Below are 27,681 nucleotides of genomic sequence, written 5' to 3'. Positions count from 1 at the left end.
GACGCAAAAATACCTGATCTTTGACGGGAGGGGGGAGTGGATTACGACGACACTGCGTTAGGGATGGAGTGCGGTTCGCTTTTGCCCGCCATCCCACATCTATATCAAGGCCTCTGTCTCCCGCCAGAACTTCTGATTCTTTCCTCCTCATCAACAGCCAACAGTTTTTCTTCTTGACCATCCCCAGTTACCAACATATTTATTATCAACCATGGGTTTCATTGCTACGGCCCTCCCCCTCGCCCTGGCGGCGTTCTCTACTGTCAATGCTGCCAAGATTCTGGAAGCCGGCCCTGGCGCCGAGACCATCGCTGACAAGTATATTGTTGTTATGAAGGATAACTTGTCTCACGAGGCCTTTGACACCCACACCGCTTGGGTTGACCGCACCTACCGCCGCCGCCCAATGCGCCGTGGCGCTAAGGCTGAGCCCATGGGTGGCATGAAGCACACCTACAAGTTCGGAACTGGCTTTATGGGCTACTCTGGTCACTTCGATGAGGCTATGATCAAGGACATCTCCAACCACGAAGATGTAAGTGATGCATTTAGCCTATATTTAGCCCGCCACAGCGAAAATACGTTGACTAACGGACGCTGGCTGGGTAGGTCAAATTCATCGAGCGTGACACTGTTGTCAAGATCTCCGCCCTCACCCAGCAGGACAATGTTCCTTCTTGGGGTCTTGCCCGCGTTGGCTCTAAAGAGGCCGGCGGAAGCACCTACTATTACGACGACACCGCCGGTGAGGGTGCCACTGCTTACATCATCGATACTGGTACCGATATCAAGCACGGAGAATTCGCCGGTCGTGCTGTCTGGGGCAACAACTTTGCTGATGACAGAGATGAGGACTGCAATGGCCATGGAACCCACGTTTCTGGCACTGTTGCTGGTACTACCTACGGTCTTGCTAAGAAGGCTAAGATCGTTGCTGTTAAGGTCCTTGACTGTGAGGGCTCTGGCTCCAACTCTGGTGTCATTAAGGGTATGGAGTGGGCTACCAACGACGCCAAGCAGGGCGGCAACGGTACTGTGAAGGCTGCCAACAAGGCTGTTATGAACATGTCCCTTGGTGGACCTTTCTCTGAGGCCTCCAACGCAGCTGCTAAGGCTATCGCCGATGCGGGTATCTTCCTCGCTGTTGCCGCTGGTAACGAGAATGTGAGTCAAAAATCAATCCTTACATATCCCAAATGGGCCTAGCTAATACGCACTCACAGGCCGATGCCAAAACCTCTTCCCCTGCTTCTGAGCCATCTATCTGTACTGTTGCTGCCTCTTCTGAGGATGATTCCAAGGCCGATTTCTCCAACTGGGGCTCTCTCGGTAAGTCGACCCGGCGCTTCCATTCAAATAGTATCTAAGCTAACGCTTCCCATCTAGTCGATGTCTATGCTCCTGGAAACGAGATTACTTCCGCCAAACCCGGCAACGGCTCCCAGGTCCTCTCTGGTACCTCCATGGCCTCCCCTCACGTTTGCGGTCTCGCTGCCTACCTTATTGGATTGGGCAAGGCTGGTGGCCCTGGTCTCTGCGATACCATCAAGGAGATGTCCATCGATGCCGTGAAGAACCCCGGCCAGGACACCACCTCCAAGCTCATCCAGAATGGCAGCGGCAAATAAATTGGTGCGCCCTACTATAGAGGACTTGCTCTGGAGCCCCGTCCCCATTGACAGGCCAAGATACGCGCCAACCTTTACGCGCCTACCTTCTTTATTCGTTCTTTTTCTTCGTATATATTTGGGAGAAGTAGAGTTGGAACTTCGTGACAATTGTAAATAGTTACTACCCGCTACCCCCTTCTTATTTGTGGCCATGCCACCATCATTATACTGGTCTATACTGTATACATATACCAATAGATTGTGTTTAACATCAATACCACTTCCCTTGTGACCCATTGAAAACGAGTATTTGCAGTAGCTCTTATTTCTTCTCCTTTTAATAGCTAGAATCTTCCATGGTACACATAGCCTGCCATAGACATCGGTAACGAGATCCTTTAGCCAGGGTTGCCTGATTGATCTATTAAGCATAACTCGGTTAAGGTTGTGGCTGAGGTTTAAATGCGTTAAGCGTTGTTTTAAAGCGGCGTGTTGTCAAACCACGTGGAAAACAAAGCGTCTAAAAGCGGCAATGTAACTGTCCGCATTTGGTTACCATACTGAAATCCTTTAGCAGGAATGAATAATGTTATTTAATTAGCTGTTTTATTTTCTCTATATTAATGCAACATGCTCATATATAGAATAGTGATGGAGGGAGTGTCTCTCCGCTTGATAGATTAGAAAAATAATAATAAGAGAAAGAGGATATATCAATTTAAAGGACCTTAACCTTCATCCACTCACTCGTCCCAACGCCCAAATTTAAACCATTTCTCTCCCACCACCGGCGTACCCGCTCTTCAGTGCCAGATATTGCGTCTTCCAGTGCCTCTTCTATATCACACGTCTTAAATTCGACGTGTAATCCGCTTCTTCGCCACCATTCAAGAACATCCACATGCCCGTTCTTCGTAGCACCGACCAGAACCTGGTTATCAAAGATCATCTTGGAGCCTTTCAATTTATACCAAAGTTCCAAAACAGGAACGTGACCATGCGTACTGGCGATGCGAGCCACAGATTCGGTATACGAGTATGGTATGCCCGATTGATCCCACCAGGCTATTGAATTCGTCCTCCCAGACTGGGCCGCAAGGAGGACAGATTTGCCGATTTTGAGTGGTAGGGCGTGCTCCGGAGAGCATTCAGAGGCATTCCTCCACCAGGATAGGACGGCTATGTGGCCTTCTGCTGAAGCTGACTCTAGGGCGCGTTCTGTATATAGGAGCGGTAAGCCAGATTTTCGCCACCATTCAAGAACATGGATAAATCCAGCACGTGAAGCAGAGTCCATCGCATCTGTTAAATAATCTTTCTTCGGTAGCTCGGTGCAATGAAGCCACCAATCGAGGAGAGCTGTGTTGCCATATATAGCTGAAGCGCGGAATGGGAGGTTTAGGAGTCGCGGTGTAGACCAGAAAATATCTGATCTGGATGTGATGATGAAATCTAAAATGTCTATGCGGGAGAATTTGAGAATAAGATGCGCAGATAGCATTGATAGCGGTTTCCACGGCGAAGCTGAGGAGAGGTATTGTTCGATTTCGGAGAACGGCCGTTTTAGGATTGCATATTCAAGTGTACATTGCGAGGTATATGAACGGGGTATTAGGGGTTTCCACTGTTCGGGAATTGGTATTCGGGTGTACACACCCACTGCAGCAGCGGTCTCCCAGTCACCAAGGGCTTCAAAGATCATCGATAATAATTCGGACGGGAGGGCTGGTTCGGTAGAAGTGGGATGCGAAACTGTAGTCTGCGAGGAAAAGCTTTGGCCTGATTGAAGGCTGGCGGATTGGGGGCTTCCATCCAACCCGTTCTGCGCCCTTTCGGTTTCGGTCTCTCGCAAACTCGACTGTCCGACAATTGGGATACCTTCGCCATCTATCTTGACAGACCACCCCAGGCCTTTTCTGATTTCGTCGTAGAATGATTCTCGCCCGTCCCAGGGCAACTCTACAAGCCGATCAGGGGCTTCAAACTTAGAAAGAATGGGAGGAATTACCTTTACCCACGGCCAGAACACTTGTATATCGTCAAGATGCCTCCTAGTGATAGGGGCGACCCACTGGCGGGCAGTCATCCCTGGAACAAGAATAACAGACTTAGAAACATCCCAGCCTCGCAGCAGAGTCAACGTAAGGCTCGTAGTCAGTCCACAAACCATTGACCCAAGTGTTCCAGCATCCATGGGGCTTATGATCAACAAATCTGCCCAGTCTGCAAGATTAGCAGCCGTCATATTGAACTGTCCCCTCAAAGGCTGGCTAGTCGTGTCCGTAACCCGTTGTGGTGCATCTTCATAATATCTGACGTTTTCTAATTCATTTTGCCCAACCTCCAACCCTTGCGGTACTATTAACCGGAGCTCGACGTCGGGGTCTCGGTAGAGTGAGCGAACGATCGTATCCGCAAACGGTGTGCTGGTTGACAGGAGAACCCGCTTGGACCGTGGACCGGCCTGCCTGAGCCGTGGTGCACCGTTACTCCTGTCCATTATACCCTCGTCAAGCCGTATATTGTTTGCGCATTCATCGCTATCGGGGCCGCCGGTAGTTGTCGGATTTGCATCTCGAGGTCCGGCATTGATATGCGCAGGACTCATGATTTCGAATTTTGACGTAGCGTTTGGATCCAGGCGTTCTCCACTCAGTAGTTGTTTTATCCCGACCGCCATTTGCATGGGCATCGGTAGAGCTGGCGATGTATCCAAAAGATGGGCGCCGGGTTTCCAGCCCAAATCGCTATTATTGGCCGTTTAAATTCAAAATGATCGCCTAAAGCTGCAGATAAGCACGACGTGGTGATATAATTCTTCGCCCTTGCGGCTGGGGAGCTCTCTCATCTCTTCAAGTCCTCTGCAAGGCCATGCATGTACGCCCAAGTCGCATTCCAAGAGAGCGGAGGCGACAGAGCGACGGCGTCTTCGATCGAGCGGAGGATGGTCGTTGTGAGGTGATAACCTAGGATATAGCAAACAATATTAATACCTATGCAGAATACAGAGAAGCAGCTTGCCTCTTTTATATGGAGGAGTCTGTTGTCGGGGAAGCTCTTTGGACTTGGCCTGACAGAAAGCCACCGTCACAGCTGAGATCGACCGCAAGATAAAGCAACCTGGTTGAGCCTGGCGTCACATACCTTTGCGCCAAATTTCGGCCTTTGATTTTTTTTTGATAACACGGCCCTGGTTGTATGATGCACGCAAAGAGAACTTGAGCTGCTTTTGATGGAAAATCGGACCAAGCGAGAAGTGAATACTTATGGAGCTGGTTTACGGGAAGTTTATTTGGTGGATTATATTCGGTTCGGCCGCCACCAACATCTATCAAAATTTGAGAATATAGACATAGATAGAGAATAGACAAGATCATTTGCGCTATCTACAGAGTACGGAGTACATGTTCTATGCCTTGCTCAGTCCTTGCGCGCCAGATTCATATGTAGCTTATGCTCCTTCATCGCCAAACTTGCCAACACACCCAAGGCAGCGAGCCCCAAGGTGGTCAGGAATACCGCTCGGAGAGCGCCCATGTAGCAGTCACGAACGATTGCTGCTATCCCCGGAGGAAGATGGCTGATCTCCTCAAAGCGTTCTGTAATCTTGCGGATGATTTTTTCCGCGTCACCCAGGTGTCCGAGACGGGACCAGAGGCCAGACCTGAGGAGGTTCTGGAATACAGCTGAGGCAACGGATATACCGATCGAGCTTCCAGTGCTACGGAACGCATAAGACGCAGACGTAACCACTGCTTGGTGTTCATGGTCCACGGCCGCGATGATGGCCACTAGGGTGGCGGTGAGCATACCGCCGTATCCTAAGCCCGAGATGAACAGGTAGAGGAAGGGCGGCATGGCTGGTGTTGCGAGGTTGAGAGTGCATATCAGCGCTGTGCCGATGGCGATAAAGGTGACAGAGCCGTAGTTGAAGTATAGGTAACGCCCGGTCATGCGCATCAGGTATCCCGAGCCCAGCGAGCCTATGGAAGTACCGAGAGCCTGTGAAACGAGCCGAGTCCCGGCTAAGGTCGCTGAGTAACCCTGCACCTGTAGGAAGAGTGGTATATAGATGAAGAGGGCGAAGACAGCCATGGTGATAAACCAATTGGTCAAGCAGCACGACAACACGGTGCGGTCCATGAGCAGACGGACCGGGATAATCGGTTCTGGAGCAACTTTGTCCTCGATATAGATGAATGCCGCCAGAAGCACCACCGATAACGGAATCGTGGTGAGGACCAAGGGATGAGTCCAAGGCACTTGGTTGCCGCCAGAATTGAGCCCAAGAAGAAACAGAACCAGAGCGCAGACCAGAGTTCCGGCACCAAGGAAATCGATCCTCTTCCACCGAGACGTATCCGTGACTCTGACGGGTATATCGACGTAGATCCAGACAAGAATAGCAGAGACGACGATAAAGGGTACCTGGATGAGGAATGCCCATCGCCATCCCCAGTTATCATTCACGTAGCCGCCAAATATGCCACCGAGACCGCTTCCGACTCCAAAGCAGATGTTGCCAACGCCCTGCCAGATACCTCTCTTGCGTAGCGGGACCAGGTCAGAGGTGATGAACGTTGATATGGCCGTGAGTCCACCTCCGCCCATACCGGCAATCGTACGCCCAACGATCATGACCCATTCTCTCGTGGCAAGGCCGCAAATCAGGTTACCGACTCCAAAGAGGATGTTGGAGACGACCAGCCCGGTACGACGGGAGAATATATCCGTCAGCTTGCCGCTGATGGGCTGACAGGCAGAGCTCGAGATAAGGTACGCCGTGGCGAGCCATGAGATGAGCGATAGGGAGTTGAACGAGGATGATATCGGCGCGGAAATCGTAGCAACAATCGTGCCATCTACATGGTAAGAAGATATATCCGTCAACCTAGAGTCCACCTTTGCCCTCGCAGAGAAGAAGAAGAAAGATACATACCGAGAGCTGCAAAAAACACCCCCAGCCAGGTGCTCATCAGGATGGTCAAAAGCTTGCCAAAGGCCACCTCCTCCACCAACGGCAGGCCTGCGTTGCCTGATTCTCCTTCATCTGAAGGACCATCCTCTGCCCGAGAGCTATCACCCAGCAACGGGGACGTTTCTGACGGCGGAGGATGCGTGGTATCCAGAACCCCAGAGGCCATTCTGATAGTCACTCACAGCTGTCACGGCGGAATGTTCTTCGCTTCACGCAGCCCTCATACACAGATGTCCCTCGGAGAAGGATTATATGTCCATACCTGCTGCTTCCTGCAGCGGTCGTGTCTTCTGCGTTCTCTGACTCTCTCGCCCGTAAAACCGTGTGGGGTTGCAGCATGTTACGGGGGAGTTCCGTATAGACAGGCAGCGCATTAAAAGTTTTCATTTACAGTCAACCAGCCAGCCATCGCTCTCAGCCATCGTTCTCAGCCACCAGGGTGAGTTTCTCATTGCTCTATCAGCAAGAGTTACGGAGTATCTTCTGAAAGGCCATTCTCTAATCATTCGAAATAGGGGCTATATATCGACGGCCTCGGCAGCTCGGCTACAGGGTAATGGTGCAACTATGCATAGAAATGTGCCCCCCTCAGTCAGCATACCCTTATCTACTCTTTATTAAACAGGCAAACTGCGTGCAACAAAGCTAGATCGTGGCATTTTGAGCGGTGGGACTGTACGAGTCTGTGATCGCTTCGTCCGACCTCTACTCCGTACACATTCTCGAACGCCGAGAATTAAGTGAGCAGCCGTGTCCACATCCTCTCGCATATCACTGCCGGGCAACAGCAAGCAATCTATCCGGCGGAACTCACGGAGTGCTGTATCTTCTGTATCTTCTGTAGCTTCAACATGGATCGAGGTCGATTTTGATATCAGAATAAGCTTATGTAAGCCGGAGTTCGGCCTCCGAAGGTCCGAGCAAGCGACCACATGACCTGCATCCACGTGACTGGCGGGATCGACGCTGCAGCTTTTTTTAAAGGTTTTCTCCAGCATGGAAAACAACATCCTGCAATATGGAAGAGAGCAATATTTCTTCGACTCCACGGCTTCAGCTTCAGGATCGGCTTGGGAGTTCCTTCAACCTGTTGACTCTGATATATGCACCATGGCGTAGGCGCAGCGGAACGACGACGGCCGACAGCCGGTCGCAGAATGGGTCTGGAGTGAGACATTGGCCAGCATGATTGCTTTATATAGAGCAGGAGGACGATGTCGATCCATGAACCGACGTATCACACGAGAGCTCAAGCTCCTCCATGTCGATATCCCGCAGCTACCGTGTCACTGGACCTGGAGCTTGCTGCATGTTCCCAGAGTTGCACAACACGATCCGAATCACCCCGCTGATGGTACAATGCTACCTCGGATAGAGAGCACTGCTACCTACTGCGGTTTGGTGGATAGATGTCTCTTCCTTCGAGTAAGCTGGCAGGCATGCATCCCAGCGCTGCTTGCTGCTTTCCGCCGGTTTCTCCCACTGATGACAGCATACCATGTATGCAACGATGTCTCACAAGGATCCCTGAGGCACGCAGTATACTCCGCACATGCTTCCTGATTGCAAAGGTTTCAAACGATACATGTCGCTGTCCGTTGCTGCCCCGCACCGAACTGCGTCCGGCACTGACAGGCTGGACTCTTTGTGCATGATGGCTCTCAAAAGTTGCGAGGCATGGCGGCGTTGGCTGTGGCTTCCAGCCTGATCCCTCGCGGACCAACTTTCACCTTCAAGGTCTGTGTGAACTTTGAAGGGTCGTGTGAACCTTCAAAGAAGCAATTGACCTTTGGGGAAAGCTATATAAACTCAACGTAGGTAACCATATGTCCAGCTTTTTTCTCATCATTCAACACAGCTCAAGAACAAGAACCACATACATACTTCAATACTTCAAATACCAACAACGACAATAACAACACTTGCTTTACAATACAAGCATCAATCTAACCTACCCGCCAAAATGAAGTTCACTATCCCAGCTACCCTCGGCCTCATGGTCTCCCTTTCCTCTGCTGCTGCCATCACAGGCACCGTCACCCTCAGCTACGACCCAAAATACGATGACGCCGGCCTAAGCCTCGCCCAAGTCGCCTGTTCTGATGGCACCCACGGCCTCCTCACCAGGGGCTTCACCACTGCCGGATCTCTCCCCAACTTCCCCAACATTGGCGGATCCTTTGCCGTCGAGGGATACAACAGCGCAAACTGCGGAAAGTGCTTCAAGGTCACCTGGCCCGTACTCAACAAGTCTATCTTTGTTACTTCGATCGACAGGGCAACCGGCTTCAACATCGCTAAGGCTGGCATGAATGCCTTGACCAACAACCAAGCCGAACATCTCGGAAGAATCGACGTCACCTTCCAAGCCGCTACTCCAGCCGACTGCGGATTCCACTGAATCAAGACATGAAACTGATGAACGTTCCTTATGAAATGTTTTACCTTTTGGCGATGGAAGATGGAAATCTGCGGGATAATGTCAATCCTTTAATAATCACTGAATGTCTAATAATGCTAGATAGACTCTTTCATTACAATTTAATTCATTAATCTAACTCTAACTCTTCCCCACCTTAGTACTTCTTCTTGTCGACTTTACCTCCTACTCCGTACCGTAGTGGATTACCCGATGAAGCGTATACTAACTGATGCCAGGTGGGCCGTAGTCTTTTGCTAGTTCACGACTAAACGCGGCAACATATTAGGAGCCGTTGTGTCAGGGGTATCTCCTTTATCTGACAATGCTTGATAGCCTTATGATCGACCCACCGCAACTACTAAAAGCAAGTATAGGTTCCATTATTAGGCTTCTAGATTTGATATAGGCGGAGAAGATATGGATTTTAGGTAGTGGGTAAAGGGTAATGTAGGCGAACAAAAGATATATCTCCTCCTCACTTCGGATGCCCCCAGCCTTATAAGTTAAAGAGCTAAACAGAGGATATAGTTATAGTTGGTACATAGTGATGTAGTAAAAAGGTTCCCACCAATCTCCAATGGGCTTCAACTTTGCTCAAACAACCCTAAATCACATGCTCACTTTGTCCTGCGCTTGCGATGATAATGGTGCAGCTCTTGGTGAAATGTAAACGTGTTCGTGAGGTTATAGCATTTTTAGCTCGATCAACGTATGTTTATGTAGATATAGACCCCTAAACTTTCCATTAGCCTACGCTAGAGGCGCGAAGTTCTACATCATGGCCTTACATTAGGCCTCACCTGCGCTGTATTTCGATCTTCGTCGTGAGAGTCCATGGGGGCGTCTGGCTTCATGAGCTGAAGTAAATGGACGAATCCTAATAGGATAACATAGCCGATGGCAAAAATAAATAGGTTGTTAAACGGACCAATCTTGTCAAGGATCTCAAACATGGCGGCGAGCCCAGAGTTTCTATGCTTCGTGCTCTAGGGAACTTTCATGCTGTCCCTAACCCGTATTTATAATTTGAGCCCTGGAAAGGCCCCTTGTCGAGATCCCTGCGGATCTTCAACTACATGACCTGCATCAGCTGTTGGAATAAAGGAACTTTACGTACATGGATATATCGATCAGGTTCTACCGTTGCATATACCATCCATCCAGGATTCCCTTAACTCTGGGACTTTGGATCACCAACGGATTTATTGTAGGGAATACGGGAGCTGGATATTTGGACCCCAAGGCTGCGTAATTTCTCGAAATAAAATTGGACCAGGTACTAACAGCAGAGATATGATTCTGCCTCGTCTACAACAACTCCAAGGCTCGGAGCTCAGCCACCAACAAGGTTGAGGAAGTGGAAAATAGGATCAGAATGTGAACGGAGAATTAGAATGAACAAGGTATAACTGGGGGAGGAACATGACAGGTACTGCCTAGTCTACGTGTTCATAGTACGCTCAGATCGAGTATTCTTAGGCAAGTTCGTAATTATTATTTCTATTAAAAGTTCAAACAGCTAGGTCTAATTCATCACTTCTTAACCAATTCGATCAATCATGGAGAGCTCTTTTTCTAGGGGTTTTTCAAAAATGCAACAAAGGAAGGACGCGATAAAGCAAATGCGTTTTTAGGCGAAAAGAAAAAAAATTGAATAATAACCGCTGGTGATCAACACGTCTATGCGGTAAGTCGGCGGGCCTTCAAGAACTCGTAGTCTGGCATGGCATCGGTGACCCATTTGTACATCTTGGCTCCATCGATTTCACCGAACTCGGCCTTCCACTTGGGAACTTCGGCTTCGATGTCGATGTTAGCGGCAAGCTTATCCTTCATGATACCGTTGGAGGCGTTGAGAGAGGACAACATGCGCTGCTCCATGGGGTTGTACTTCTTTGCCTTGTCCTCTTCGCTGACTGGCTTCCAGGTGAACTTGAGGCTAGCACGGTCCAGCCCGATAATGTCAGCCAACTTGGTAACCACGGTCTCGTCGGCCATGACATCGTCAGCATCAACGACAATGGGCCAGGTCTGGGTAGCAGAGGATGATTCGGCCTTGTTAAGCTGCTCGCTGTACCAGTCATACATGGAACGGATGTTGTGGAGACTCATGTAGATTGGCAAGTCAGGCTTGTTGACCTCAAGCGAGCCAGCAGTATTGATATCTTCCTTTGACATCTTTCTGAAGTCATCCATGCATCGGTAGAATGATGGGAACATGAGAGCTGGGTGACGGATGAGGAAGACTGGTTTCCAGGTGAGGAGGAACTCATCGGAGAAGATGGTGTGGTTTCCTGGAGTACGGACAGCCTTGGATCCTTGGGGAACGTCGATGCTCATCGGTTCCGTTTTAATATCATCGGTCTTGTGCAAAAATTTGGTTTGGGTGCCTGGGTCAAGTAGAAGATTCGCGTGCTCCTTAACAACAGAAATTCTGCCCGCAGCCTTGGATTCGTTGACATCTTTCATCATATCATCGAACCCCTTTTGAAAAGCGGCTCTGGACTCGACTCTCTCTTCATCAGTCCATTCGTCGACATGCTTAGATCGAAGACCCTTGTCGAGGAGGAGGTAGAGGGTATCTAGGAAGTAGTAGCCAGCGTGTGGACGGGCCTTCACCTTTGGCTGGTCTTCCAGGCCCAAAATCTGGACAAGGAGGTTCGAGGCGGAGCGGGGGTGGGTGATGAGGTAGACGCGCTCCATAGTTGGATGTCTATTGGTATGAAATCGGAAGTGTAGTGTAGTGTTGAAGTTGTCTTTGAAAAAGGGGGGCTGTATACATGTATATCGATACTATGGAAGGATTGATGTGAAGGGACTGATTGAGGTGGGAGAGGGCTTTGTTTTATAACTTCCCGTTGCCCCACTATGGTTGAAAATACTCCACCTATTCAGATCAGACCAGATGACAGTATCAACTATCGGAACGCGATATAGAATGAAACCAAACCTTGGCCTGTATAGTAGAGTCTCCGTGGATCCGATAGGTGCCGGGAGTTTTCAAAGGCCGGCCAAATCTCCCTCCGCTCATACCCTCCGTTCCGTTTTCTCCTTACGTAAAAGGAGGATTATAGGTTAGCGATTGCAGTGATTCGAGTTGTGGTCCTCGAAACTTCTTAAGAAACGCTCCAGGGAAGACATTATCTCAATAATCCCACCAGATGCGTTTCAAATGTCTATTTCTGTCCGTATGTGTAGAGGCAGGCGACTAATCAAACTATAGCCCTCTCTCTAAGCACAATATTTCAGACCAATAGGTCCCTGGACAGCAAGCCTGCGGGCTCATATACTCCGCAATTTTATGGACCTGAACATGTGTAAAGTAGCCTTCGGTTGGCTTGATGGGAGATTATATTGACGACGCGGAGCCTCCTTGGCCCATCGGAGTTAGAGCGTAGGAGCTGGAGTGAGGCTTATCTTGCGTATTGCATCTTAGCTGCCGCCTGTACTTCTTGTTCATTAGCGAAGGACGTCCTTCTTCGAGCAATTCTAGGACTGTTCGCCCTAAACGAGGAGGCCTTGATAATGCAGAGGAAAGCAACATGGGACGAAACTGGGCAGTCGGTGGTCGGAACCTGCTGACGGCCGTGGGACCCGCAGTCTTGGCACGGGATATTCCCGTAGCCCACTTTTATGGACCAGTCAGAGGCCGAATTTTTTAAGCCTTGGATTATTTAACCAATGAGAACTCGTGGTCTTTAAATAAGGTGAGCGTTGGGGCCATATAAATGTCTTGGCAGGCAACTTAAGGCAAAAGATATCACGTGGTTATCCCTCTATGAGCCCATCGGTTATCGGGGTATTTCGCACGCCGTTTCGTATGGGCAGGGAGCTCGTAATATAACTCAAAGAGAGCAGTATTTAGCCGGTATACCGAAGTTATAAACGATTCCTGACGGGCTATGCGGCACATAGGCGTTGCCAGGGATGGTCACTCTTGTGATGATATCACGCGACCAAAATTCAGTCTGAAAATGGTCGTAAACTATATTCAGCTGCGTAGAAAATATATAAATATTCCCAAGACAGTGTTATTCAAGGACCACAGCAATACACGACGACCTCGACTGGGAAACCTGCGAGAGTGGTTATTCAGGGAGAGTGTGAGGAGACCTGTTTATTTCTTCTAGTTGTTAGAGTCATCCCAGGTGATCACGCCGTTCTTTCTTAAGCTGGGTAGCTGTATTACAACTATCCAGCCATCATCATCTCATTTAGCGAAGTGGAGGCAGCCATCCGAGAAGCAATGGAGGGAGGCATGGCGTCTGAGAATGTCTACCAGTGAGTTTGGGAACGACATGTTCTCGATATACCAAGATACCCGGCTTCGAGAGAGACTACAGGCGTGGTGCGCGGTCGTCGATGTGCTCTCAGCAATCAGATAAGCAGTTGCCAATATTATCAAACAAAGACGGAGACAATATTTAGTAACTAGATGTTCTGTCTAGACCTTGCAGCAGGGGTACCGCATCATACAGCTCTCTATGGAGTACTTGGATGGTAGAGCCTGTACCATTGGCTGAAAGATGCAGGTGCTCTGCATGGGCTGTCAGAGTCCACGAGTGACAGCAGCCTATTGCAGGCTGAAACAGAGCAACGTCGCTCAATCTAGCCAATGGTCGCCACAGGGATATCCTTGTCTGCCATGAAGAGAAGAGAAGAAGACATAAGAAGGGAGAAAAAGAAGGAGAGGGAGAAAGTGACATCACGTGGCAGGTCATGGTCTGTGCACATCGGCGTTTCATCTTGCCGCGCCTTCTCCACCCGCCGGTCCGTGGTGAAATACGATCAACCTGGGAGCTTCGCGACCTCCCTTCACTCGCAGACCAGAGACTCGCGCCTCCAGCACACTTTGCACACGCCCAACACGCTGATCACACGTCGACATACAGCATCTCTGCCACAGAGGGTTTACCGTTTAGTTGTGACCGCGTTCCCACCGTCTCGCCAGCCCCCCTAGATCTATCTACTCCAGCCCCTTAAACCGACAGCTCGTTTCAAGATGCCAGGTGTTCGTAAGTATCTCCAGCACGATGCGTGGACAGACGGAGGCCTGAGGAGATTGCGAGAGTACAAGGCTAACTCCCCACAGCCCCAGATGCGATTGACCAGCTGAAGCGAGGCTTCAAGAACTTCCTTGTCCGCCTGAAGAACAAGAACGCTGGGAAACCTGCCCCAGAGACTACTGCTCCTACCACCACCGTGCCCGAGGACAAGGAGACGGAGACCCCAGCGCCACCTGCTCCCGGCGCAGCTCCAGTTCCAGCTCCCACCGAGGGAACTGCTGCTCAGGAGACTCCAGCTCCAGAGGTCACCAAGGCCCCCGAGCCTTCGACCGCAGTTCAGCCAACCCCTGAAACTAAGCCTGTCCCAGAGTCAGAAGGCACCCAAGAGCCCTCGACAACTGAAGATGGTATGTTTTGAGTCTTGAACTACACGCGCCAATGCCAGTATATATGTAAACATATATGTATACATGCGCGTCTATCTGGTTATGCGTGCTAACACGCAGATAGGAAACAAGGACAAGGCCCTCCCTGAGCCACCAGTGACTGGCGAGAAGAAGTCTGTAGAGACACCAGCCGTACCAGACTCAACCACCACCGCACCAGCTCCCGAGGCTCAGAAGCCCGCTGAGCCTACCCCTGCTACTGAGGCTACCACTGACGCGACCAAGCTCGCTGAGCCAGTCCCAGCCCCGGCCCCCGTCTCAGAGACCAAGCCGGTCGAGGCCCCAGAAGTGGCCAAACCAGTTGAGACCGCCGCCCCTGCTGCTGAAGCCGCTGCAGCTACCACCGAAGCTCCAGCTGCCGCGAAGTAAAAGATCGCATTCCTTTGGTGAACATTGATGCATTTTTTCCGAATATAGCCTAGTTTGGCCATGCCTTAGAGGGCTATGGGGCCCCAGGGATATGTCTTCTCTTCAATCGTCATGAAAGGGGGGGGGGTTATGAAGGCCTTGAAAATCGGAATCGGCCAAAGCAATGGGTTGGATTTTACTTGTTTTGGGATACCCCTGTGCTTTTTTTTTCTTGTCTCCATTTTTCTTTTCCTTATTTATTTTTAATCGTTAATATGACGTATATGTTGGTTTCTGCCATGTTTAGTATAGTTGATATATCAGCGAGGTGTGATTGTTCGGCTTGCTTTGCTTGTTTAGTTTATATAATTAATATACTGTGTTCATGGCAATGTAACCTTGCATAAGCCCCGTTAAGACGGCGGTGATCAGCATCGCATTGACAGCTAGCATACATTACCTGCATCTAGTTTATACAGTTCATGACGACTCATCGGCATCAGCTGTAGAAGCAGCATCGCCTGCCGCCGCCCTCGCCGCAGCCTTCTTATCTCTCTCCTTTTGTCTCCGCTTGATCTTCCTTTCTCGGTTCTTTCGATTTCTCTTTTCTTTCTCTGCTTCTTCGGCTGCCTGTTTACTCGTCACATTCTTTCGCAAAGCTATTCGCCGCTTCTTCCCTGGTTTCTTCCTCTTGGATAAGGGCGTTTTAGACTTTGACGTGGACGCTGTATTGTTTGATGTCGATTTTACTCTGGGTGCTGGGAGATGCACTACTCGCCATGGGAGATGGCAGCCAGGCTAGGTCGTGTCAGTCAATTGATATACAGAAGTGTGAACGTTGATGCTTACCCATGTCCCTGAAACTGCACGGGCAAGAATGGTGTTTCCGTCCATTGCCGCATCTTGAAACGTTTCCTTCAGCATCTCTAATTGTCTATCCAGCTCGCTACTCTGTTTTTCCTTTTGCGATGTGGTATCACCAACAGCCCGCATGACCAGCTCCGGGTTGGAAAAATAGTAGTCCCAGCCTCGAAAGGGAACTATGAAGCCTCCATCGCCTCGCGGACCGGTTACTGGCGAAGGAGACCGTAGCCGTATCTTCAATTTCTGAACACCACCCAGGCTACCCGTGCCGGTAGCATCGTCGGGCTTCGTTTTGGTTTGTCCAGGTCGTTTCTCTTGAGCAGGCACGGAGCTGAAAAGCCGGAATTCAAACTCTTGTTCTTCCTCTTCATCATCATGGTGATCCTCCGCCAGGTTATCTTGGTCCGTCGAAGTGGTTGGCTCAGTAGCAGTTGAAGTTTTGAACGTTTCGAACGATGCGAACACCCTCTCCAACGCTGTCGCAGCGTATGTAGCCGCTGCGCTCTCCGGGGACGAGGCACGAGACGACTCTGGGGATTTCAAGTCCTCGCGACAGACCCTATACTGTTTATTAGTGACTCTGAATTGTATGCAAGACGCCTTGCAAGCTGTGCGACAGACCTACCGTTTGGCACTCGGCAACGCGAACATGGCTGCTGTATATGCTCTCTTCTCCTTGACACCAGGGATATCAAATCTATGCAAACAGCTTCACCGTACTCAGACAGGCAAACATTGGCCTGGTAGCCGCCTTGAATTGTTTTGTTGTCGCAGCTGTGCAAGGCCATACCAACCTGCGAAATCCTGAGTGTGGTGGTAGTGGTTAGTCAGCAACCGCCGGCCCTTTGCCAGCTCATCTTGCGTCGGGCAAGGAAGAAGAAGAAAAACAAAAGGCAGGACAAGACGAACAGACATGGAGTGATACTGTAGACAAACCATCCTGCTGCCCCTCCACCACCAGATGCTTGTTTTCTTAAGCCACTCAATGGGCTACTCGTCTGGCCTGTTGCCCGGCTTCTGCTGCTCTTGATCTCGCACCCTACCTAGCTGTCTATCGCGAACTGCTGCCGTGGCGCAGATCGACTATACCACTCTTTTTATCCAGTCTTCCGCCATTATACGTTATCCATGGGTGTCTGCGTGTCGTGTCTGCGCGGGCAGGAGAGGACCGAGGTACGCTCTATTCCTGGTGGCGGTGAACTGTGAACTGGCGCATGGTACTGACTGTCTATCGCATTATCCACAGTCCGAGTCCTCTCGTTTGTTGGACGAGGACATATACCAGTCCGGGTTCAATTACGGAACAGTCCAAGGACCGCCTCCAGGGCCGGAACTCGAGACGTTGAAACGCGAGAGAGAGGCTCTTGAAGCGATCTGCCAACGAGCGTCTGAGTAAGTCAACAGCCACCGAAGAGCCGAGATGATACCCGAGATGATACCAGAGATGGATGGATACAGCTAACAATCGCATAATCCAGTTCCGTCGTCAATATCTGGGCCGTTCAATCACAGCCATTCGTGCCCTCTGCCCAAAGTAGCGCTCAGGCGTCCCGCATCCCAAGCTCAGAAGCAACCATCACTCAAGCAACTTTTAAATCAGACCCATACAACTCGACGCAATCCCCTCCAAGGGAATCGCGCGGATCCCAGTCTTCTCGTCAGTCGTCGTCACCTACTCCGGGCGAATTCGCAGGAATGAGATACATGTCATGCCGAAACCCCGATTATCCGCATAACGTAAACTTAGCTGCCGTCCCCAAACACTGGGGTGAGGTTGTGATGACCACGAGGAAAGGGAAGAAAACCCGACCTGCTTTGAACCTTGATCAGGGGAAGAAGGACGAAGATGACGTCTTTGGAGTGCTAAGGGTTAAATGAAGCTACATTCATTACCTACTCCGACACAATAACCCCGGTCTGCCTCGATATCACTACTCTACACCACACCCTCTGGAATTTCCTATAAAATTTCATAACGACAACGTACGACACCCCATCCATAACCCCCACATTGCCAACCCGGTTTTCTACTAGATATCCCTATCCCACCACCCGCTTTACTTTTCTTCTTGTTCATATTACTTTGTTTCCATTCGCTTGTACTCTCTTAAAAGATATCCTTTACCCCTAGTACTTTTTTGCATTCAAAACTCGGATACCCATCCAAACACCTCTCGCTTTCTCACTAGATATCAGTGACGTCTGGCTCTGAGGAGGCTTGCACTTGAATACTGTCCCTCCCCTTTTCGTTCTTGGGCGTTGAAATCAACCCTGTCAGCGGAGTGATGTTCCCTGTCACTCAAAAAGTGCCCAGGTATGTATGATAGATAAGCGTTCTTTGTTTCGAGATAAAAAAAATAATAATAAATATGTTCAAGGCACAACTAAGAAAAGAGAGGAGGAAATGCCCCTTGCCGAGTGCTAACAGAGCTATAATAGTCCTATGTTTGTGCCATCAACCACAACCGCGTCGCTGCCACCATCTCAACATAACCGCTTGGTATAGATTGGTCACTCTCACGCAGCCTCTTCTAGCTCCGTATAATCTTCCAGACAGTCCTGCTACCATTATCGGGCCAGAGATACCCCTTGAAGCTATCATTGAACACCTGCATATCCACGCCATAATAAGCTACCCCTCGTAAGCTTGTCCTTTCCCACAAAACACCAATCTCATGGAGGCGGTTGTGCTCGGTGGTCCTGTAGATGCGGTGCGATGGCTGGCGCTCGTTCCTGTGTTCATTGAACCTGACAATAATGTTCAGATCTCGTTCGAAGTCAATGGCGATGGCGCCCGTTCCATTCTTGCAATCTTTGTCAAAGTTGATGATGTTCGTATAGGGCTTTTCGATATTGGTAGTGTTTTGATCGTATCGTTCGGACGGGGCTTGCTGAGGCCCCCGATAAAGCTCTCGTTCAGCCTCGTTCTGACGGGACTCGGCAGCGAGTTGTTTCTTTAATTTGGAGCGGCGACTGAATGGCCAACCCATCTTGGATATACCAACTTCAAATCTTGTTGTTTTCTTTTTATAGCGGGAGGTGGAGGTCGTCCGTATCTCTAACGATCTATGGACAGGCACAGTGTTTGAAAAACCAAAAGAAACAGGGGATATTTGAAAGGAACAGGTCTTGGGATATAGGGGTTATTTAAATATACGGATTAGCAGGAAAGAGATATGCGCTTCAAGGCTGGGCAGTTTTCACCCGTTTCACAGTTTCGTATATCTAATTTTGGACCTATGCTAGGATAAATGTTGGCGGTAACTGTGGCCTGCGAGTGAGGACTCAGGGCTTTGCTTCTGAAATAGGTGCATCAATCATTACGCATAGACATACGACGTTCGGGCTGCTCGTATAGATGTCTTGTCCATGCAGGCATATGCAGCGTGAAGACCGACAGCTCGCGAAATGGTAGACGTTGATTGGCAGCAGTACATAGATCCCGTAGTAAATAAAACGATTAGGGGGCAAGCCGTGCAGGGTATTCGATAGAGCATTGAATTTCCAAATAGATCTCGACAAGGCTGTGCACACATGTACGCAACTAGCAACCACAGAGCATAGAGGGGGAGGCCATTCTCATTCAGAACTATTTCATGCCAGTCTTCCATTGGTATTTATCTTAGCCTACCAATTTACTGAGGCTTCAGCAAGTGATATGGAGTGTCGCAGTATAATTGACGGTGTCTCCAGGCATTGTCGCTATATCTTGTGATCCTATCTATGGAGAGAGCTTTTCGACCTACATTACTTTTAACGACCGCTAACATAGTTAATGTAACTAGCACCCTGTTTGCTCTCCCCATGAAGCAATCAACGTCGTATGCAGTGATGTGAGCTACATACAGCCGCTACTATGCATTTGACCTTTGGGTGCCACCAGGAGATAGTAATGGCGGCCACTCCAATACACAACGAACGGGATGCTTTTCCTCCTTTTTGAAATTGCCCCGTATCTACCTCAACGATTCCACGTGGTTCATGCTTTCAAGTGGCTCATTCTAGAAAGTGGTGCTGTTCAAAGCACTGCAGAGACAGCTATAATGCTGCGCGCATAGTCTCTTTTCCTCTCGAGAGTCGCGTTGGATGTACTGACCGGTCTGCCTTGCGAGTATCGCGATAGATCCAATTTCCCTTGCCAACAGTCGCTGATCTTGTTTGCCAAATAGAATATTTCGAGGGTTGATACCTCTATGAGCAAACCTTTAAAAATTCTGTAAAGATAAGATCAGGCGCATAGAAGTAAGACCGAGTTACATATGCGCAAGCCTCTCCGTTCAATGCTTAAAGATGGACTGCTCATGATGCAATAGCTTTCCATTATTCCTATAGAAAACCTTTACGGCAAGGTCATCAGATATAGATATCAAGATGGAATGTCCTCCTATCCCAATGATGGTGGAGTGACGATGGTATGCAAGGATCTATTTAATCAGGGGTCAAGGTTGTACACACGCCGATGAAAGTAGAGAGAGATATGCCACGAGTGTTGAAGCTGGGCTATTCAGCTCTTTAAGAAGACTTGTGCTACCTCTGATAATTATGTAGAGTCGTGGCTTCCTCGATACTTACCCAAAACGGACAGATAGGGGGCTTGTCTGAGCTATTCTGTATCTGGAATAGCGCAGTGCCCTATGACGTCTGAACGGGGAAATTTTCCGAATCGGGCAAGGAACAACAAGAGAAGCCTAACCCAATCTGGTAAGGCGCGGGTAGATGCCGCAACTTTAAATTACAGCTGACTAAGCCATGCTTTCGTCTCAACTTCCAAGTACAGAGCAGAGACAAGCGATGCCCAGTACTCTCCATACTCCGTGAATAGTCACAGCCTCGATGGAGATGGGTAGTACGTGAGTGTTCATGGATGCCACAGCTATCCCGGCAAGCAGAGTTTTCTCTCTCGAGAACAATCTGGAGGCGCAAACTGGGAGCCTTCGGATAGCCTTTTACACGCACAACTCCCTGCCATGTTTAGCCTTCGTCCGTGAGCCCGAGGTGCGCGACTCCGGATCGGCGGCCGCGTAAATTTTGGCTAGCTGGCTACGGAGTAACTATTTAGTTACTAGTTGATGGTGGCTAAATTATAAAAGTGTAGGATTATTCCTCCCCGACTTGGGCGATTCATATTTAATAGCCTTTCGATCAGGACTCCTACTCCGACAACATAGGCTAAAAAACATATCAGCCGCTCGAACCGTGGATAGGAAATCAATGGGAGGATGGATATATTAGACAATCTCTATTCTTTTCAATGAATTTATTTGCCATTATCTGTTCATCGTGCAGCAGCATTAAACCCAAATAACAAGACACTATCATGAATAGTTTTCTGTCCACCTTCTCGATAATTACCTTACCACTCCTCGTGCTTGGGGGGATACCAGCGGCTAAAGTACCGAGCACATGGAATATAACGGCTCTCACGGCAGAGAACGGATTCTCAACTTTGGAATGTTGGGAACTCGAACGACGGTTTGATATCTCCGATGAACCGGGCACTAAGGGCGCGGCAATTCTCCCAATAAGTGGATTGATGGGCGATGCAAAATATAGTGTTCTTCCGCCGAGATTTGATGGCGGGTTGCACAATGCACCTGCAGCCCAGTAAGTTGACCCTTAATTATTCCTAGTTAAGTGAAAGGGATTATGGTCGATTAAACGGTTTGTGACATCCTTTAGATGGGTTATATTCATCTCGGGACTCGCCCATATTACTCTTCCAAACGGGACGGAGGAAGCCTGGGTACGAGGAGGAGTCAACGGGGCCATTATAGCAGCCGATACGGCTGATGTCAGTGACATCGGCCATTTCACTGTGTATCCGAGCAACATCCAGACAATTTCCTGGCAGATTCCTCTCCGAGACGGCACTCTTCCTAGCCATCGAGTATTGCATCGTGGAGCGTGTAGATGTGACGAGGGATGGTATTGATGGGTGAGAATAGAGAGGGCTTGGAGTTTCCGCTAATCACTATCGAAAGTTTGAAGGAGGTGTCGTGAGTTTGTATATAATGAGCTTGGTGTATGCATCTTCTATAAGTCTGCCAGGATGTTGCATGGCGAGAAGGACAGCGAAGGATACAGCAAAGTGTAAAGGTTTTGATTCTAATGTGTTTAATGGACTAACTGAGTAATAAGAATGAGCAGGAAATGATTTAAGAGAGAAAACATATTTGACAAGGTTAAGAAGGAACAAAAAACGGAGTAGAGAGGTAAACTCACAGCAAGGCCGTGGAGTAATCTTCATTCGACCCCAGATAAACGTAGTCCCTCAAAATTATAAAGGGAGTAGAGAAAGTAGAAAGAGATAAGAGAAAGAATCCTAGCACCATTAACGCAATGCTTCTCCGCGAAGAGAATGAAGGGAACGAAGGGAAAGGGAAAGCGATAAACCCCAGTGGGGGTTGTTGTGATACCGCTGGAACGCCGAGTCGTACTTAATAAATAGATCCAAATCAAAGGATGTGGACATGATAGACCGAGAGAGAATGGGGAGAAATACGGTGAGGTAGTTGCAGTCAAACATCGTCCATTTCACCGGCTGGTTCTTCGCCGCCAGACTCGTAACTACCCACAGAGCTCATCTCGCCATCATCTTCTGTGTCTTCACCCGCATCGTCGGCGGCATCTTTGCTTGCATATTTGGCGACGTATTCTAATACACTCCCAGTTAGTAATCTGTGGGTAGGCGTTGACAGGAGCCAGAATAGCTCTCGTTGAGTAAGTTAAACTTACCCCGAACCTTAATCTCGTATTTCTTCGGGTCTCGTAAGAGAACAGCAGCTGCATCCCCGTTTAAAGGGTCCGATGGGTTGGGGTACCGGAGTAACTGTGGAAGAAACACCTCGAATATGTTTATCATGTCGTACATGGGGGACCATGTTTGGTTGATGACGTCCAGGCATACGGATCCCGATCTAAGAAGCATGTTAGTCATAGGGAAACATATCTATGATTGAATAAGGCCATACAGCTCGTCAATATTTGGGTGGTAAATCCGGTTCACGAAGCCGATGCTTGGGCTCTTGTACGGGTATTGGTCGGGTAGTTCAACGTGTACTTTCCAGAGTCCACCGGCAAAGGGAGCTATCATTCACGTTAGCAGCTAAATAAGAGTACCTCTTTCCAGAAGACTAAACGTACTCTCCTCGGGTCCTTTAAACCGTACGTAGAACTCTTGCCTTTATTTGACTCATTAGTCACCACCAGAGCACTCGAATAGGTACGCGTCATGAGGGGAATGAAAGGTAACAAACACTAAATGACAGCAAAGGTTAGTTAGTGGATGTTTTATCTCTGAAAGGAGCCCAGGACGACATACTATTATCGTTGACCAACGTAACTTCATAATCACTCATCAACCTAAAGCATACCGTATCAGTATTGGTGTCCCAATAAGCCTATCACAAGCTCCATATGCAGTGCCAGAAGAGAATTCCAAGCACTATAAGAAGCTTGGTTGTACGGGGCATCATACATCCTATTTTTAGTTAGCACACGCGGCGTAGAGAGTTAGTTAGTAGTTAAGAGAGGCTGTCTTACTTCATGACCTATAATTATCCGCGAGAAAGAAAAATACCATTTGATCAGCTTATCCCTTTCCCCAGTAATAAAAGTAAACATTGGCTTCATCAAAAACGTACATCTGTCTCAATTCTTCGCTTTGGGCTGCTCATTTTGCTGGCGTCTCGGTAGAGGATGTGGCAAACGGGGTTCTTAGTTTTCCGCCGGTGAGGGAGAATTAGCTTTGTGTTTGCAGTGTAATGTCGAAAATTGACCGGAATATCAACTGTGACGCTGGTGGTAGCTGAGAGGGTTGGGCGAATTCCAAGATACGGAGAAGGAACCAGCGGGGTCCCGTTGGGGTAAGTTGGGTACGGAGGAGCAAGGTAACGGGGGAACAGGACGGAGTCTGATATCTGGTGATAGTTCCAAACGAGACGACAGAACAAACACGGTTCTATCAGGTATATGGCGGGCGGGTTGGGCTGCTGTCGAGGAGCGTGGAGAGGTTGGAGGCCGTGAGGGGGGGAAGGGGAGAGAAGAAGGAGACGAGGTGGTGACGGGCCTTATCGATAAGCGACCAGGTCATGTGCCTGAGTCTTAGTCAGCACAGCCAGTCACTTGACCGCGAGCTCGAGCTCGAAGCTATTTGAGCTTCAAGTTTCAACTATTTACTCCGTACATTCAATATTTCACCATTCACATTCGCTTTCCCATCATTTACGCGCTTATATACACTACTATATGCTGATCATAGTTTCGGCTTTTCTCTTTTCCGTTTAACTTTGCAGGGTACACTGAGAGGTGACTAGGAAGATGAAGGCTCAATCTGCACTAGTAAATAGTGCATTGGTAGTATGAAAACAAACACATCTATTATATACATTTGCCATACATTTTAACGCCGTACACCCTTTCCCATTATTCGCTATTCCAAACGCCTTCTAAATCGGTCATTATTGTCATTTGCACATTATATCTTTTGTGCCCAGCTCTCGCGATGTGTATCCCTTTCCGGATCCAGTATTGTCGAGGATTGGTCAATACGCGTTGATTTGGCGATGGCGTTGTTCATCGGGAGGTATGTGCCAGATGGGTTGACGGAGGAATATATCCTCGTCAGCGGCCCTGGCCTTCCTTGACCCATTGTGCACTTGTCAGACCAGTCATGATGCATTTTTAGATTTGACATCGAATCGGATTTGTTCCCATCCGCGGACGAGTTGTCGGTTTTCGTCCGTGTTCGACAGGATAACGATCTCGCTCGACAGCTTGGATATCGTTCGTGCTTTTGCACAAAATTCAACGACAATGAAGATAAAGCTGGCGCACAGCTAATACAGACAGTGCCGAATATTTCCGCGAACCTAGTATACGGTTAGAATTCCAATACCTCGACAGCAGCACCTCTGGGGCAGCTCACGTTGTGATGGTTACGGTGAATCCATTCCACAGTTGATCCTCCCCAAGAAAGGATTTAACTCGGTAGCGAAGTGCCATTATGCTGGTTGTGAGAGTTCTGCAGAATATTAGTCGAGGAATCTGGAATTCAGCGGTGATAGATTGAACGTACGAAAGTGCGACCAGGAACACACCCGTCAGCCCTATTATCTTTGGCGGGGCTAAGCGTCGCTCGAAGATAATAGGGAACGGCAAACAGAACAGGACGATGTTTGAAAAAACCGAAAATGCGCCGATAGAGACCGAAAGAGCACCTGGATCTCCGCACCTATCGAGCACGGCGGCGTCCCAGGGATCTCCCCTTCTAGGGAGGCAGTATACGATCGCGAGAACGACGTTGGCTCCATAAAATAGGAACATTATGACGATACACGCATAACACGTCCGGCGCATCCATCGTGTACTGTCGAATATACGAATGTAGAGTGCCAAAACTGCAGCTTTCGTTGCCCACAGAGCTGGCAAGCTAAGCATCTGTTGTGCAAAGTGTTTCTACAGCAGTTAGATTGGAGTAGCGGATGCATATGTTGAAACAGATGCCCACCTTTATAAATGATGAAGTAATCACGCTGATAGGCGCGTCCCAGGAGTGTTTCGCGGTCCCGTCTCGGGCAACTGGACCGCTGTCAGCTTACGTCCCAGCGATGCGATATACAGGGTGAACGACGACAAACATACCAGAATAAATCACCGCCCAGTATCCAACACCCGCCACTTCTCCGAGGAGACAAAGATCTGATGAAGCGTCATGTTAGTAGTGTTCATCAACAGAGGTGGACTCTGGCGCAGAATGCGATATATAAGACTGCACATACAATCATCCAAACATAGCCTTCTGGTGCGTCGATAGTTGGCGAAGAGTCGTAATGATAGACATGCTATACTTATGCATATGAGAGCCAGGCCCAGTGAGAGGACTGTTGATTCCAGTGACGGTGGGTTGATGAAATTAGATGGGTCACCATTTGGATTGGGGGCGATGGGAATCTTCGACGGATCCGCCATTGCAGCAATAGTATGCTGCAGGGAAAGAGCTTCAACCAGCTTGGGCGGCTGCGAGAAAAAAAACAAGCCTGGACGATAAACGAGTTCACCAGCAACATTGCCCTGCTCTTCGTTTTCGAGGCGTGGCTAGCAGGAATGCCATTTAATAAGAAACATGATGGGCGAACCCACGAGGCTGTAGGAGCGGATGTAAGTAAAGTGGGACGACGTGTTTAAGGTGTGTCACCGTATGCATGCAGCTGAATTAATTATCAATGGACAGGGAGCGTCCGGCACTAGGGCGATGCATCCTTGCCAGATGCCACCTTCATGCGGCCCAAAAATATGGAGGTCGCATGAGTTAAAGAAGGACATGGCCCATGGTCTCACATGGCGGTAGGGATACCTCCGATTGCTGTAAAGCCGTACTGTGTAACTATAGTCGACATGGTATCGACCTAGTATATATACAAAGCTACGAGGCTGTAAGGTATATATCTCAGGCTACTAGGTTCAAGGCTGAAAGAAGATGGGTTGGCGAAGTGGAGTTAATATAGCAAAACCATGTCAGCGTTAAAAGGCATTTCATTCAACATATAAAAAGGAGCCATCCTAGAGGATGAGTTTATCCAGATGGAGCAAAGCTGGTCGACATAACTCTCCGTCCATGGCTATGCACAGACACAAATATTTCGGCTTGTTCATAAAATCAAGCTTCAGCATCGCACTATTTGCTTCTATAGTGGTTCGAGATGGGTCTAAACCCCGCATCGGAGGTGCTTCCTCTTACAGTCTTGACGGCAAGAAGGCGTTCCAGGGCGTGGTGGTTCTTGTGAACGGTCCCAACCTTAACTATTCATAGCTAAAGGTACTCTGTACCTCCTATGAGGCTCTCGCTCCTGACCCTCGAACACCTTTGCATCGTCGGCTAAAGAGATCGCTCTGGTGTCGCAATATCCCTTGGGCAGCCTGTAAGGGAGACTCCGTACGGGATGGACAGGTTCAGCTGTTTCAATAAAGGTTAGAGCACACCGCTGATCCGGGCCCTTGGCAATTTGGCTGATGGTTATACGGAGTACAAGAACATATCAGTTCATACTTAATGACCGCTCCGATCGGTGTCAACGAGTCTGTTCTTCTGATGGCTGGGACAATGCATGTGCTACCAAACACCTTTGACTCGGCAATCTAAAAATCCCACGATGTACCCCGTACCTGACAGTACGAGTACATACTGTAATGCCGGGCTGCCCCTATAGGAACTAGACGGCCCGCGAGGTGCATCCTTCAATGTAAGTAAGAGGCTTACTCCTCCTGATCATGCTCTCAAGGGAATTGGATCTGCGTGTCCCACCCGATGTGGGGACAAATAGGCATTTTTAAGTTTCCCTCGTGGCATCCATGATGCGACTTGGGCTCGTATTCAACATATATTGCCTTTTTTTGACGGATTGCGTGCGTAGCCAGACATTGTGCAGCCATGTGAGTTGTCCGACGCGATCTGTAGTTTTGACCTTTGTATACTGCATTAGGTGACCGTGAGAGATCATGCTAATTTCGAGAAATCAACTCAACCTTCACGGCTTCTAATTCGCGAGTCCGAAGATACTCATATCTTAGTCGGCCTCATGAGAGTACAGACCACCAAAGTCTGGAAACCTCTCGCTGTTCATAGAAGTGGTTGATAGCAGATCAGCGGCACAGGGCGCATGGCGGTGTAAGTGTTCTCTTCTTATTCATGCTAACCTATTGGCGGGATGGATGAAAGTGGTCGGCAAAAATAGCCCTAGGAGATTTTATGCCAGTGTTGTGATAGAATCTTAACAGGGGCTGAATATGCAAGTACGTCTGGCATCTAACTCTCAAGGATGAAGAGAGTCTCGTTGATTCGTCTAGAGGTTATGCATTATCACCCGGCGAAGGCCATGGCGTTTCTCTGGCCAACGGAATCGAAACAGGAGGGTAACTGACTGGACTCTGTAGCCTTTGGCGTAGATCTCGCTGTGACATGTCTTATATAATATTTCGGGGTACATAACGCGCAAATCGTCATCCTTTG

The 27,681-nt window shown here is 49.0% G+C and overlaps 11 protein-coding genes across 11 annotated transcripts; 4 read left to right on the top strand and 7 right to left on the bottom strand.

The window, feature by feature from the left end:
• Positions 1-211: 211 nt before the first annotated feature.
• Positions 212-1,628, top strand: GIQ15_01876 (proteinase K; the record flags this gene model as incomplete). The annotated part of the gene is made up of 4 exons (XM_033549293.1): positions 212-535; positions 610-1,164; positions 1,224-1,329; positions 1,387-1,628. 4 exons carry the CDS (start codon positions 212-214, stop codon positions 1,626-1,628), a joined length of 1,227 nt encoding a protein of 408 aa, XP_033410244.1.
• Positions 1,629-2,328: 700 nt separating this feature from the next.
• On the bottom strand, positions 2,329-4,218 carry GIQ15_01875 (uncharacterized protein; the record flags this gene model as incomplete). Its single annotated transcript, XM_033549292.1, has 1 exon — positions 2,329-4,218. One exon carries the CDS (start codon positions 4,216-4,218, stop codon positions 2,329-2,331), a length of 1,890 nt encoding a protein of 629 aa, XP_033410243.1.
• Positions 4,219-5,030: 812 nt separating this feature from the next.
• GIQ15_01874 (multidrug resistance protein fnx1) lies at positions 5,031-6,754 on the bottom strand (the record flags this gene model as incomplete). Its single annotated transcript, XM_033549291.1, has 2 exons — positions 5,031-6,472; positions 6,550-6,754. 2 exons carry the CDS (start codon positions 6,752-6,754, stop codon positions 5,031-5,033), a joined length of 1,647 nt encoding a protein of 548 aa, XP_033410242.1.
• Positions 6,755-8,551: 1,797 nt separating this feature from the next.
• GIQ15_01873 (uncharacterized protein) lies at positions 8,552-8,989 on the top strand (the record flags this gene model as incomplete). The annotated part of the gene is made up of 1 exon (XM_033549290.1): positions 8,552-8,989. One exon carries the CDS (start codon positions 8,552-8,554, stop codon positions 8,987-8,989), a length of 438 nt encoding a protein of 145 aa, XP_033410241.1.
• Positions 8,990-10,690: 1,701 nt separating this feature from the next.
• Positions 10,691-11,713, bottom strand: GIQ15_01872 (uncharacterized protein; the record flags this gene model as incomplete). The annotated part of the gene is made up of 1 exon (XM_033549289.1): positions 10,691-11,713. The coding sequence occupies one exon, from the start codon at positions 11,711-11,713 to the stop codon at positions 10,691-10,693; it is 1,023 nt and encodes a 340-aa protein (XP_033410240.1).
• A 2,299-nt stretch (positions 11,714-14,012) lies between these two features.
• Positions 14,013-14,831, top strand: GIQ15_01871 (uncharacterized protein; the record flags this gene model as incomplete). The annotated part of the gene is made up of 3 exons (XM_033549288.1): positions 14,013-14,025; positions 14,103-14,423; positions 14,527-14,831. The coding sequence occupies 3 exons, from the start codon at positions 14,013-14,015 to the stop codon at positions 14,829-14,831; spliced, it is 639 nt and encodes a 212-aa protein (XP_033410239.1).
• Positions 14,832-15,290: 459 nt separating this feature from the next.
• On the bottom strand, positions 15,291-16,325 carry GIQ15_01870 (uncharacterized protein; the record flags this gene model as incomplete). The annotated part of the gene is made up of 3 exons (XM_033549287.1): positions 15,291-15,608; positions 15,660-16,233; positions 16,300-16,325. The coding sequence occupies 3 exons, from the start codon at positions 16,323-16,325 to the stop codon at positions 15,291-15,293; spliced, it is 918 nt and encodes a 305-aa protein (XP_033410238.1).
• A 477-nt stretch (positions 16,326-16,802) lies between these two features.
• Positions 16,803-17,552, top strand: GIQ15_01869 (uncharacterized protein; the record flags this gene model as incomplete). The annotated part of the gene is made up of 3 exons (XM_033549286.1): positions 16,803-16,847; positions 16,921-17,066; positions 17,153-17,552. The coding sequence occupies 3 exons, from the start codon at positions 16,803-16,805 to the stop codon at positions 17,550-17,552; spliced, it is 591 nt and encodes a 196-aa protein (XP_033410237.1).
• Positions 17,553-18,205: 653 nt separating this feature from the next.
• On the bottom strand, positions 18,206-18,664 carry GIQ15_01868 (uncharacterized protein; the record flags this gene model as incomplete). Its single annotated transcript, XM_033549285.1, has 1 exon — positions 18,206-18,664. The coding sequence occupies one exon, from the start codon at positions 18,662-18,664 to the stop codon at positions 18,206-18,208; it is 459 nt and encodes a 152-aa protein (XP_033410236.1).
• Positions 18,665-22,192: 3,528 nt separating this feature from the next.
• Positions 22,193-23,032, bottom strand: GIQ15_01867 (uncharacterized protein; the record flags this gene model as incomplete). Its single annotated transcript, XM_033549284.1, has 6 exons — positions 22,193-22,329; positions 22,410-22,591; positions 22,646-22,760; positions 22,818-22,855; positions 22,901-22,931; positions 22,996-23,032. The coding sequence occupies 6 exons, from the start codon at positions 23,030-23,032 to the stop codon at positions 22,193-22,195; spliced, it is 540 nt and encodes a 179-aa protein (XP_033410235.1).
• Positions 23,033-24,343: 1,311 nt separating this feature from the next.
• Positions 24,344-25,643, bottom strand: GIQ15_01866 (uncharacterized protein; the record flags this gene model as incomplete). Its single annotated transcript, XM_033549283.1, has 7 exons — positions 24,344-24,465; positions 24,519-24,544; positions 24,601-24,696; positions 24,751-25,130; positions 25,183-25,253; positions 25,317-25,373; positions 25,454-25,643. The coding sequence occupies 7 exons, from the start codon at positions 25,641-25,643 to the stop codon at positions 24,344-24,346; spliced, it is 942 nt and encodes a 313-aa protein (XP_033410234.1).
• Between the last annotated feature and the right edge of the window lie 2,038 nt (positions 25,644-27,681).

Source organism: Arthroderma uncinatum (genome assembly GCF_011692745.1).
Source record: "Arthroderma uncinatum strain CBS 119779 chromosome Unknown scaffold1, whole genome shotgun sequence".
Taxonomy (NCBI): domain Eukaryota; kingdom Fungi; phylum Ascomycota; class Eurotiomycetes; order Onygenales; family Arthrodermataceae; genus Arthroderma; species Arthroderma uncinatum.
This window is presented reverse-complemented; position numbering and strand designations above follow the sequence as displayed.